Below are 13,652 nucleotides of genomic sequence, written 5' to 3'. Positions count from 1 at the left end.
ATAGTTGTCCTCTCCCACTCCCCAAGAATTTCGCATCTAGCTGCTCAGTACTAAAGCCCTATCCCACAGATATCCTACCCCAGGCAGCCCCAGAAAGAAAGCAGTGAGCTCAGGCTTCAGAGCACCCAGAATTCAGACCTCACATTTCCTGCATGGACTGACAAACATTTACACTCCTGTGAAAGAAAGTCTCCTCCTCTTGTCTCACTCATGAACACACAAGCAATGCAGAGGCAAGGCAGATGATGCTCGTTACTGCTGCCACTGATGAAAGGCTTAGTCTCACTGAAGAGCTGCACACTGGTAAGACAGAGACACTGATGGTTCTCCTTTTTCCCACGGTGACCTAAAAGGTCCAGCTGTCAATTCAGTCTTCAAAACTCTGGTGGGCTTGACTTTAGCCATCTACCATATGCCCACCCAAGCCACTGCTGCATTACTCCTCTCCCTCAACAGCAGAGGGGTAAAACAGAATATAGAAAAGCTTAGGAGATGAGACAAAGACAGGAACATCACTTACGGGGTACTGACACAGGCAAAATGGACTTGATTTAGGGAAAAGTAATTTACTACCAACAGAGTTGGATGGTGAGAAACAAAGTCTAAAACTAAGCACCTCCATGTCCAGAGCTTCCTTCTGCCCAAGACCCAGTTTCCTTCCAAATCTTCTTTTACTTTCCTGTACAAACTAAACTATAACATGACACACTTTGATTTTGAGAAATGAAGTATCAACTGGGGGAAGAGCAGTCTCAAATTCACCATTCAAGCTACAGTAAAAAGTTTCAAGCTTAAGGGGAGTACATTTGAACAGTTAAGAGCTGTAAACAACCTCCAGACAGTCCTTCTGTCCCAAAGCTACGACACAAAATTTTCCCTGCCTCATCTTCTAGTTCTTTTAAGACAAGTTTTCTGTACCTGTAATAAGTCTTAAGTCATCATTATATTCTTGGGGTAATTTCTGTTATAACAATGTTTTTGACAGTTGATAAACACAAAGTTTTTAAGTCTTGGTTTTTTATACAGATATCTCAGAAACATCACTGAACTAACCATGAAATAACCTATGTGAGTTATATGCCCTATAAATAAGATTACCTTGTTTATTTTTCCAACACGTATACCCAAATTGATATCATTCTCTTTGCTTACATTACTACACTGAAATTACTCATCAGTCAAGATGATGCAAAAGTAAGCATAGCACATCAAGAAAAAAATGTGAAGTGATCCATTCAAGGTAAAGTACACCCTTTTAATGGTATGACTACATAAGCTTTTCATAATGTGAAATTGTTTTTTTCTCTTAGTTTCAAGGGATAATACAACAATGAAGGATTACCATCTCTTATCAAATATAACAGTCTTCATGGGGAGAGGAAGCCAAGGAAAATTGTCAACTAACTCAGTTTTCTGAAGACCTTTATACACCATACGAGGAGATTTATTATTCACTTAAATGCAGTTCTGTTTAGGATGAAACATACCAGTTGTTAAAGGAAGTACATTCATGTGGCTAGAAGAGAATCCCTTAACTGGGAGTTCTGCCTGGGAATTGGGGTTAACAGCCCATGTCTTGCCGTAAGATCTTCATCATATGTAGTTATATCTATAGCTGTGTGAAATGTTCATAATGAAAGCAGAGTCTGGTAGTTGTGCATTTTACTCCAAATGTGAATTTTCAGTCAAATTCACCAGAAAACTACAGTTTGCCTTTACTGATGCTTCAAGAAAAGCCAAAACAATTTGCGTGAAAGAAGTGAAGCCTTAGATTTCTTACTGTTTTCATATGAAACTGAGTGGGGTTGATTCAAGTTCATTTCAATTCAAAATTAACTTTCTTTGGTGAGAAGGGACACAGACATTTAATTGCATGGCATCCAGTAAACAGGGAGGCATCACAGCTCTAAGATTTTTAGGAAGGCTTCTGAGTGTGGTCTCCTATTACAATTGTGCCTGCCAGGTAGAGCCCAGACCTCAACAGCAGGTCTTGTCATCAATGTGACTTGATGTCGTCAGTGCCCGAGGCACATGCAAGGGTTGGCCTTCAGCTCATGCTCCCCAGCTCAGACCCTCCCTAGAAGTGCCAGACCATATCCAGCTGTATGCCACTGCTACCAGTACAAAGATGTGCATATGCAACCCAAGCTTCTCAAATTCCTAGTCCACTGCCTAGATCTCTTAAAGAAATTAGTACTGATTTTGAAAACAGCAGACACCCAAAGTTATGAAGTACTCAAATCCCTAAGGATGTAGCTATGTTGTAATTTGCAACATATTTTTACAGATCTGTCTTCAGGCAAAGACTTCAAGTCAAGACATTATTCAGTGAAGAAAACAGAGATCTCAAATTTTGTTGCTAAAATCTTTCTGATTAGCTTGGGTTTGAGTTGGTTTTAGGGAATATAAATAGAACTGAAGAGATGTGGTCAGCTTCCAGGTGACAGAGGATCACTGAGTGCATTGGCAACTAGAGGTCAATCTGCTATTTCTCAAACGCAGCAGGCAACCCGGTCAGCTTTGAAGTTTTAAAATCTCTTTACATCAGCTCTGCTGTCCTGCCAGTTTTAGCGCTTCTACAAAGAATTTTGGATTCTTCCTATGGTACAGAATTCAGATACAATAGGTTACAACCAACAGTACTTACACCAAAGCCTCACAGTTAACTTTCATCAACGTCAATGGCTTCTTTGTTTTCCTTCTAATACAACATTCAGAGAATACTTGTTTTTTGTGAATAACAATGGATTCATTAAGTATTTGTGGATTTTCTTAACCTTACACTTAAAAATCTTGCGTAACAAAAAAGCCCAACCTCTCCATCAAAAAGAGAGCTGGGAAAGAGCCATCATTTAAGAGTGAGACATATTTAAGAAAGGGTACATGTGCAAAAAGCATGTACTACATTTATCTTTACACTAGAATTATTTTAAAAGATATCTTTTCAGAACACTTCATGATAAGTACAATAAAATAAACTCTTGATAGCTTCTCCTTTCAGTTTTTGAAGTACAGACAAGTAGTAAAGACTACTATCAAGACAAAACTCATTACTTTTTCCCAAAAAAAACCAAAAACCTTAGTAATGGATTTAGATTTCCGCTTATACTCGACCACTATTATAAAGCAAGTGTTTTTAAAAAACTCTTGCTCAATTTCCAAAGCAGTGTTCTACTACCTTATTTCAACTGCCCTTGAGAATGGAGAAGAGCTTAAAGAAGAGTTTGAAGATGAATAAGACTTAAAATTAAAAACCTCACCACCTGGCAAAAAAATTATAACAGAAAACATAGAAAAATTATTCTAGTATTTCGCTGACCAAATTTGCACATATTACTTAAAGGTTACCTTCACTGTTGTCTAAATTTTGATTATTTTGTACTTGCTAAGCAAATAAATATTAAATGGCATTGCCCAGGAGCTTGCCAGCAGATACAGAGTGACTACAAATTTACTCTGAATTCTGACTGTACCTGCTCTGGTCAGAAAATTAGCTGCTGGCAATTTTCTGAAAAAATGCACAGGGAGCTGGCTGGCACAGTTCCTCCACCTGCCACTATGCAAAGTCTTTTTCCGTAAAAGACAGATACAACATGGACTCTGCACGCTGGAGAATAAAAGGAACATTTAGCATGTCATGGTAGCCACAGTTTAGTCCAAAACTTGTGCATGAGATGTTATGTGGCAGGCCAAACATCATTGCTGTTTGCCAAGAAGAGAAGATGCTGTCTACAAGATCTGCTTGGCACTATCATTCCATGCAGTGCAAAGGGATCATCACCTCAAAGCAACAGCACCTTCAGCTCTACGACTGCAAAGCTCCACAGTGAAAGCACTGTGTAAGCACTTTCATAGGCCTGGGCATCATCACTTTCTCCAGAAATTACACTGGCTCTCATCACTTGTGTTTCTAAGAAAACAAACACGCTACCAATAATACTGTGTCCCACTGCTGCGTGGGATCATACCCATTCAGCTCAGCAACTAAACTGATGCTCCTCCAGGTGCCATGTTCACTCCCCCAGAATAAAACACAGCAATAAATTGTCAGTCATGGCCAAAATCTGGTTTCTTATAAACCACAGATATTACAACCTGTATGCTCTGAATGACAGCAATATCAGGTTATTCTGACATTAAATATGCCTAGTACCTTCTAGCAGCTGAGCCTCAGGAATGTTAGGTAACTAACAGCTCCTCTATACAGCAGGGTAATACCCATAAGGGTAATTCCTTGTTTCTCACTGATCTGGGAGCTCCAGCATAGAGGCAGAACTAAAAGGGAAACAAAGTCAACTTTACTAACAACTATAATATAGGAATTTCAGCTAAGACTTATTTTTTATTTCAGATTTACTCTATTTACATGTAATTTTTAAAATGTTTTGGGGTTTTTTACTCTTAGACAGAGCAGTATATGACACCCATAAGAGAACAACTTGTTCCCAGAAGTCAGTGGCTCATTTCCAGCTCAGCCTGTCACGCTGCCCATGACAGGAACTGCAGCCTTGAGGAGGAGGAGGACACCTTGTGTGCAGTTGCAACTTCCAGCACCAGGTATCGGACGACACACACGCAAAGCGCACAGACGGTTCACACAGAACCTCAGAAACCATCTGTCACAGCTCATGTACAAAGTCACAGATACCACAGGCAGTAAATGGTGAAACCAAGTGCTCCTTCAGTGGCCCTGTTCCAGCTGCCAGTTAGAGCTGTGACCACAGGCTCAGCCTCAGAAGCACAGTCAGTAGCAAAAGCTTATATAAAGCTCATTTGACTCACGGACAGGCCAAAATAACATAGGAATAATTAAATAAAACTGACTGATTGCACACTCAGATGAAAAAGTCAAACTACATGCTAGAAACTAAGCATTACTCCATGACCTTTCCCATGCATGTGGAGGAACAGCAATTGCTGTACATGCTTCTCATCATAGAGCAAACGCAATGCTTATTCTGACATGTTTAAAGAAAGGGTGTGTGCTGCAATGAAACTTCCAAACTGCAAATGTTTAACACCCTGTCCCAACCCAATCTCTGTTTTATTTAACAACAGTTTGAGCTTTTCTGCTCCCCGCAGGCTTCAGTGGAAACTCCTGAGAAAATGTTAATATTAAAGCTGGTGAATAGTACAAAGCACAAAAAAAGGGAAAAAACAGTTCAAAAAAAGGGAAAGCTCTTGACTTCTGTTCACTTAGTGAATTAAATACAAAGCACATCAATTCATGAGTAAGAATTTTTAAGTATCCACCAAATATTTTTTTAAAATTGTATAAAATAACATTTTGTTCTCAGACTGGTTGCATCAACTGCTAGATCAAACCAGTACCTAACTACTCTCGAGGTATTTTCTTACTCAAGACAGAATGATCAAAATGCTTATGTACAAAACTGCCAAATCAGATGCCACAAGCAATAAATTATAGTAGAATTAGGGCCCATTTTAAAGGCAAATCTAATTAAGTGTTAAGAATTTCTAATTAACAAGTTTTAAATGTCACCAACATGCATTTCCCACAGATTCTCAAAGAAATTGTGACTCCTCAAACACATTTAAAAAACAAGTGCTCTGCACAAAATTACTGCCCATTATTAAAATAATGGCAAGCTTCAAGATTAAAGAATAGTTTCAGTAACTACAGAGCCATAAAAATCATAGGAAAATATCAGAAAGAGATCTACAAGTAGAACATATAGTAGTACATTAACAGACACTTTGAACTTTCATTAAAACTTATTTAAAAGGCAGAGATACTGAATTTGCTATATAAAGCAAATAAAACCTGGCAGTTGTATTAAATTAGAGGTTATAAACAAAATATATGAGTTTGTGTCTAGGCAAAAGACAAGCTAATACATAACTCATTTAGACCACATCATTTTACAGCATGAAATATCAAAAACTGGGGAACAATGAATGCTACAGCCAAGCTGTTTTTTCTTAGGATCACAGGATAATTTAGGGGGAAAGCATCTCAGGAGGTCTCCAGTCCAACCTCCTACCCAAAACAGGTTCTAACTGGAAACCATGGGATTTGCACTGGAAGCCATAACTTACACTCAGAGAGAAGCTGGTCTTGTGACACGTCTGCTTGTCTGATGAGCTGGATATTGGCTGAAAAACAATTGGACTTTTCGACAGATTTGCTTACCAAGAGATCTCATCAAGCACAAAAATATAGATACAACCTCTGGCTATGCAACTATCTGTGTCCTAGATATTTTGCAAACTTGGAAGAGATGCTGGGTCAATACCATCACTCACACAACAGCCTCGCTACATCTTTTCCCTAAGCATCCATTATTGACTATTGAAAGCAGAAGCAGGTAAGGTAGATGGCCATTTGTTCTAACAGAAAACACATTTCTGTTTTTATGTCTTTTCCTTATGTATAATACATGCCAAAAACATCCAAGTTAAATCAGCTCTAAACCTTGGCATTCCTGTCTCAAGAGCTGCACTCCAGAATGAATTGACATTCTTCTGCCAAGTATCTGGTACAAATCCCTGCCAAAAGTTACCTTAAGCTAGGTAGGCCACCGTCTGTTCTTCTACAGGATTTCACTACCTGACATTTACTGTGGAGGTAAATGAGATGGTCAGCACACAGCATATACAGCTTAGTATGGACTTAAAATAGTAGCTTCAGAACGCTCTCCTTTTGTTCCTCTCAGTGACTACTCGATCGCTGAAAACGCAGTGATACAGCCTGTCCATGGGTACTACTGCTCCCAGTTGGTTTCATGACTGGTAAAAATCACAGCCAAACAACAGCAGATTGGCAAAGCACCAGCACATTGCAACCTATTGCTGTGCTCTCTGAAACATTGAGAAGTATTACACCAAACTATACAATAAAACTATTAATTCCTACCTGCTTTTGAACCGTACCTTGCATCAGAGGTGTCCTTTGTAAAAGCATCTGACAGAATCATGTGTGACTGCTAAATGTGCACCGCTGGGTCTTTAAATCCTCATTAGCGTTCTTGAAGTCAGAGCACCTGATAATACATTGCGAAGCAGGAAGATCTAACAAAGTATTGTTATTTGTATCATCCTTTCATCCTGTATCAACCTAGCACCACGCTCCCTTTAAAAATGTATAGTGACCTTACCCATGTCAAGGCTTTCAAGAAATAATGCACTGAGATAATTGGTTGCTTGGCATCATACATAGCCTTTAGAGCATGTGTCAAGCCCCAAGTCATACTAATATATTTAACATTTCTCATTAGGACATAAAAAGAAATTATGCCTGTATAAATCACATATTTATTCCCAACACGTGGCTTAGTTACACTGTGTAAAATGATGAAAACGATTTCCTGTCCATATTAGATATGTCTCACATAGACTAAAATGCTTTTATTAGATTTACTTTGCAGCACAAGAACTGGATGGGTTAAGCTGCTCATATTTTTAAACAACCATCTCTGTACAGACAAAGTGTTATGTGTACTGCATCCTTCTGAAGATACCCAGACCTCCACCATCAATAACATGACAAACTATCTCCATCATTATTCTGGATGCTGAAATTCAATAAACATTACTAAAATATTCTCAGCATTAAAATCACAGCCACAGTCATTTCAAGAGCAGTGTTTATCAGACACTGAATGATGCTAGACACAAATCTGGTGAGTGATTCCCTCTATCAGTGTAGCTGATTCACAAAAGTGCTTTCTGTGCTGAAAGCTCATGCCAAGTCACCACCCCACGTGTAAAGTAAAAAAAATTTAAGAAACTTTTCATTAAAACATACTTTTCTTAAAAATCACTCCTCATGGGACTTCAGCTAAAAGAATCTCGGTTTCATGATAAAAGCACCAGAGTTACATCACTGTTAGTGCTGTTTCCTAAAAAGTCCATCCCTTGGCTCAGCACCATCAAGACAGAGCTTCCATCCAATGACCGTGAGCATGTGCACACCTTTAGTATGTGGAAGTATGCTCTATACTGTCTGAAGACATTAATTAACTCATAATTTCAAGAATTTTAGAAAAAAGGTTGGTGATTTTATCACCTGTTTGGTGCCAGAGAGAATAAATTATCCACTCTTAAGTGAAAAATGTGAAATTCTACCATTATTTATTTTTAAGCTTAAAATGGTCTCTAAAACATTCAGGGGTTTTCCTGTTTCCTGCTTGTATTTTGTCATTTCTTTGGAAGTTTTGTTCTTGCTGTTGTTTTGGTTTTGGAGTTTGTTTTGGTTAGGTTTTTTTAAATAATGACAACTCCGTTACTCACATGCTTGAAAAACTAGTAAGTGCTTCACATGCTCATCACTCGAAATACCTACGAAGCGGTTAGTAATAACATGCACCCATGCAGGTCAGAACCACGGCTGACTCTCTGGAATGTTCCCCCAGGGTTCAAAGCAGTCTGAGCCAATACAGGATGGAAATACCCACCTTCACTCCTCACTAGCAAGGAATACGGGTTGTGATAAGCGTGATAAGCGTTTCTGAGTTATCTCAGAAAGAGCTGAAGGCAGCAGACACTTAACGGTACAACAACACAACAAGCAGCAAATGCTTACGCTTTAAGCTTTGTACAACTTGCAAACTTTTGCAACTGAAACCTTCATGATATTTTACTAAATGAACTACAGTTTAACAAAACCATCACAGTCATGCTAGAGCACATCAAGACCAGCCCTGCTGAGAAGGGCTTGGGGGTGCTGTGGCTGAGAGGCTGGACATGACCCAGCCATGGGCACTCCCAGCCCAGAGAGCCAAAGGTGTCCTGGGCTGCATCCAGAGCAGCGTGGGCAGCAGGGCCAGGGAGGGGATTCTGCCCCTCTGCTCTGCTCTGCTGAGACCCCACCTGGAACCCTGCATCCAGCTCTGGGGTGCCAGCACAGGAAGGACATGGACCCGTGGGAGTGAGTCCACAGGAGAACCATCAAGATATTCAGAGGGATGGAACAGCTCTCATATGAAGAAAGGGTGGGAGAATTGGGATTGTTCAGCCTGGACAAGAGAAGGATTCAGGGACAACTTACAGCAGCCTTCCAGTACCTGTATGGGCCTACAAGAAAGATGGAGAAAGACATTTTACAAGTGCATGTAGTGACAGAATAAGGGGGAATGGTTTCAAACTGAAAGAGGGTAGGGTTGGTTTAGATACCAGGAAAAAATTCTATACTGTGAGGGTGGTGAGGCAATGGAAAAGGTTTCCCAGAGAAGCTGCGGATGCCCAACCCCTGAAGTGTTCAGTGCCTCTTTGAATAGTGCTCTGAGTAACCTGGTCTAGTGAAAGGTGCAATGCCCACAGCAGGGGGATTGCATGTTTAAGGTACTGTCCAGCCCAAACTATTTAATATTTCTGGCTCTGTGCAGGCAAATACTGGTAGGTCACTTAGGTCTGGTTAGAAATAAGAGACTTCTCTGATACAAATCTACACACATCCCAAAGAAGGGCAAGCTGTGGAGAAGTAGGGCACAAGTAAGCTGTCCTAACCCAAGGAGGGGTGTCCTTCGGACACCAGGACTCCTCAGAATCCTCTCCTGTGTCCACAGGGTCTGGTGCTGCATAGCTACATAGTGCAAATAGAAAGTCTGGAGGCTGAAGTGAACTTTTCCCCTTGTTTGCCTCGCTCACATCATATTTAGGATTTTACTGCTGTTTGGGGAACAGTTACAAACACTTTAAATCACATTTGCCTGGTGTGATCTTTTATTTATTTACTCTAAAGATCCCCATGTGGGAGATTTCAGAGCCAACGGGGTGGAAGAATTTCAGTGTTTTAAAACACTTTCTGATGAAAACAACTCTGTTCTTATAAAAGATTCCTCGGTCTCTGATCCCACCAGGCTGGCACTGTGGAGAGACACCAACAAATACAAGCAGACGGGTTATCACTTTGGTGCCCTTCCTTGCACACCGCAGTAACTGTTACTGATACAGACTTTCGACTTGACAGAAGTAACACATTCACTAGAAACACAGGGGAAAAAAAAACTGACTGGCAAAAAGAAAAATCTAACTTTGTACATCAGCTGATAAACAATCAATGCTATCCAATCCAGCATCCAGAGGAAATCTAGCATAACTAATCCCAGCCTGCATCCAGTAAATACTGGAGCACAGCATACCTAGTAGATTGACTAGGTATTGTACATCACTGCTGAAATCCCTGGAAATATGTTTTCTCATTAACAAAAGCAGTAACTCACATAATACTACATTCAAGAAATTACTTTTTTTTTTTTTTTCCTGATAATCTGGTTTCACATTAGGTAAACAAATGCCTTTTTTCTGTGCAACACTTTATAGTAAGTTACTTGCCCAGGCTCTTCTAGAAGACCTAGCAACTGACGTAAGACTAATACAAAAGAGTTTTTAGGCTGCATACAGCTCTCAAAAACCAGAACCTAAGGACATCATTAACTCCTCTGGAAACTTGCTATGCCCAAAAGTAAATCTTTTCCTTCAAGCAAAAGTGCTAAGTAGCCTTGATCGTTAGGAAGTTTTGCTACAGATCAAAGAGCAATGGCACATTTATATTCAGAATAACATAGGAGTCTGACTCTTGCCTGAAGCCAAGTACACAGCTGAAAAGCATACAACAGGAGATGGGTGTTGTTATTACCACCTACAGTTAACTATATAACTTTTCCAGTGTTTCTTTGTCCATTTTCTATGCTGAAAAGATATCATCAGCTGAAGCAGAAAAACAGAAACTTCCATGCCAACCAAAGTGGGTTAACTGGTTTGATAAAAAATTAAATCCTGCAACCTTTGAATATTATAGCTTCTTTCCAAAATGCACCCACTTTGAAATGATAAAGGTTCTAAAACTTTTGAAATTGTCATTACCACTATAGAATTAAACAGCAGGTACACTTGGTTTATAAATGCTTTCCATATAGTAAATATACAGCAGTTAGAATAAATACTCAGCCTGTTATGAGCATCTTATATCAACTCATTTTACAACATAAAAGACGTATTTTCAGAGATGTATGTTGCTTGTCTTCCCTGAAGAGCTTTGGAGGTCCTCAGCAAGAAAGCATGATGGCTGAATGGATTCAGGTCGCTCTAAATAAAGGTTTGGTTCCTTGTACATGAACAGCCAGGATATTATGAACTTTCTGGCTCTCTTTCTCTATATAAAAATAAATAAAAAAAAAAGAATACCCTTGCTTTCTGCAGAGATTATTAAGGCAATTCACTTGTTTTACATCCTGTGATAAAATAAACTCCACTGTCATGCTGCCTGCAGCTCCTGTATCTCATCCATTATGTAAATCTCCAAAGAGTAGTTGAGCAAACATCATCTCAGTTCCACTGCACTTAAGACAACCTACACATCTAAGTTAATTTTCATCTTCCTAAGACCAACAGACACTCCTTACTTTTTAATTTGCAAGAGAGATTCTCACTGTCATCTTATTTCAGAAACACCTAAGCTCATATGATTCTAAATGAAACTCAGACTGAACTCCAAATGTTTGCCTTTTGAGGGTTGTACCATCCTTATTAAAAACAAAAAAAAAAAAGGAAAAAAGGAAGACAAGGAAAAAAATGTTTTGTATCTCTCTATTTCTAAGGCACTTGTTATCATGTGTTTATGCTTTAGTGGTTGGGGAGTTTTTTGTTCGTGTTTTTTCACTAATATAAATACTGAAATACTTCTATATTACTTAAAAATTAGGGTGGGAACTCAACACATTTACCTATAATGTTTGAAAGCCTAGGTTTTTGTTTTCACTTGAGCTATGCCCACGTCCATCACAGCTGACTGCAATCACAGCTGCAGCTGACTGCTATCAAACTGAACACCAAAAAACTTCAGTAAATAGCAAAGTTCAAAAGAAGATGACAGTCTCAAAGCAGAGAACTTGTCCTTTCCTGACTCATCACTAGACCTCTGCACAATAAAGACTTAATGAATCACCACATAGGAAGCACAAGAGTGAGCTGAGATTTAGATTAATACTGGGAACTTGTTTTTTCTTTTAGACACATCTCCTTGGGTACCGGGAATATCATATCCAGTGGAATCATTATTCAGGTCTGTTAGCAATGGGTATCAGTTTTAAACTAATTGTCTTCTCCTTATGTGCTAGCTACTGAATTCTAACACATCCTTCTACACCACCATATAAGAAGTGACAAATTGCTGTTGTTTGACATCATGCTCTCCACAGGATGTAAAAAATCCAAATCCATTTATTTCTACCAATAAATTCTTACTGTCAGATATGTAGGAAAAGGAAAAAAGATTGCGTGAAAGAACACGCAATCTTTCAGTATCTGGTTCAATGTATCTTAATCAACACCACTATTCAGATGGAGAAGATTCTTCCCCTCCTCATCACAAAGGAAAGATTAACTCCAAAACACAATTAGTTGTGATGCTTCATGATACTGGGAATTAGTAACTCCACACAAGAGACATATCTTTTTTTTCCATGCTTGTAACTAATGACCAGAAAGAGGTCATTATTAAATAAACTGAAGTAGCAAGTCCTGTGTATCTGTTTTAAAATTGTTTTATTTGATGGCTCATGCTCAACAGAAATGAAGATTATTCTGTTTCTTGGAAATTGAAAACCTGAGAGTATGAATTTAAACATTTTTCTCCCCATTAGGTACTTCGGAAACTTGTGTCATACTTCTGCAAATACACACATCAAAATGGTCTTGTCAAACAGCTTTGAAATTAAATGCCTTGTGCTTCCCCCTCTGGAGCAGTATAAATTTAGTCATTACTAGAATTAGTATAATTGTTCAATAAGCGCACTAGGATTAAAAGGTGAAATGAGCGTGGTGACTGCTCTTTCATTCCCAAGAGAACGCGTGGCAGCAGAGATGTCAGGCTGCAAGAGCAGGGATGCTCAGGGGTATTTTGGAAACCCAAGGGCTGGAGAACGAGTCCAGCAGAGTACTCAGTGTCTGTACCATAATATCTTACAGGCAGAAGAGATGTCCTTCCAGGGAGGACAGAGAAATCCCATGGGAAGAGCTGCCCTCTGGAGATGCTTACTAGCTCTCTGCTAACTAGTAGAAGACAGGAGCCTTCAGCAAAATGACTGAAACTGAAAAGAACGAATCCAGGCATTTGTAATCTAGTTCTCTGTGTATTATGTCCCATCAGTTAAAACTAGTCCCCAGAAGAGATGTCAAAATGGAAAAAGGAACTGAAGAAAGTGGTTTGAAACAGACAGTGGTTTGGAAACACCAAACCAGGTTTCCTCCAAGTCACCTACCTTGTGCAGCCCTGGGCCATGCCATGAGGTGAAACATAGCCTGCTGGGCCAGGACATGTACGGAAGATTTTTCCGAACCTAAATTAAACCAGTAACACTCTTGGTTCACTTCCCAACATAGCCAGAACCGAGGAAATGTTCACCTGAAATTTTTTCATCTAGATCTTTAGGCTGTTTCCACCATTTTACTTCATATATAGCCTACAAGACAAATTTTGGAGACAAGAGGCCACAGTATCAGTTTCTGCTCCACCCAAGATGCAGAAACTCTGTTTTTAACGCATCTCTCCCTCCCGGTAGGGGAACACCAACACACACCACACATTTTCAACACCAAAAATGTGAACCAAGGGTGTCTTTGCTCACATTATAAAGCTGTTTGTTATTTTATACTCATAGGCTAATTTTTGCTAACTCTGTTTTCAGCCA

At 39.3% G+C, this 13,652-nt stretch overlaps 1 protein-coding gene across 5 annotated transcripts in view; it reads right to left on the bottom strand.

Moving 5' to 3' along the window:
* Nucleotides 1–13,652, bottom strand: part of KLF12 (KLF transcription factor 12) — a 235,166-nt gene that overhangs the window by 150,718 nt on the left and 70,796 nt on the right. The window contains exon 4 of one of the 5 annotated variants that reach the window (XM_058835439.1): nucleotides 6,061–6,117. The exons of the other annotated variants lie outside the window; for them this stretch is intronic. Coding sequence (XP_058691422.1) covers nucleotides 6,061–6,117 — 57 coding nt within the window. The remainder of the gene's footprint in view (nucleotides 1–6,060; nucleotides 6,118–13,652) is intronic. 5 annotated transcript variants of the gene reach the window in all.

The sequence above is a fragment of the Poecile atricapillus genome, chromosome 1, assembly GCF_030490865.1.
Source record: "Poecile atricapillus isolate bPoeAtr1 chromosome 1, bPoeAtr1.hap1, whole genome shotgun sequence".
Lineage (NCBI taxonomy): Eukaryota > Metazoa > Chordata > Aves > Passeriformes > Paridae > Poecile > Poecile atricapillus.
Note: the sequence above shows the minus strand (reverse complement) of the source record. Positions and strands in the feature narration are given on the sequence as shown.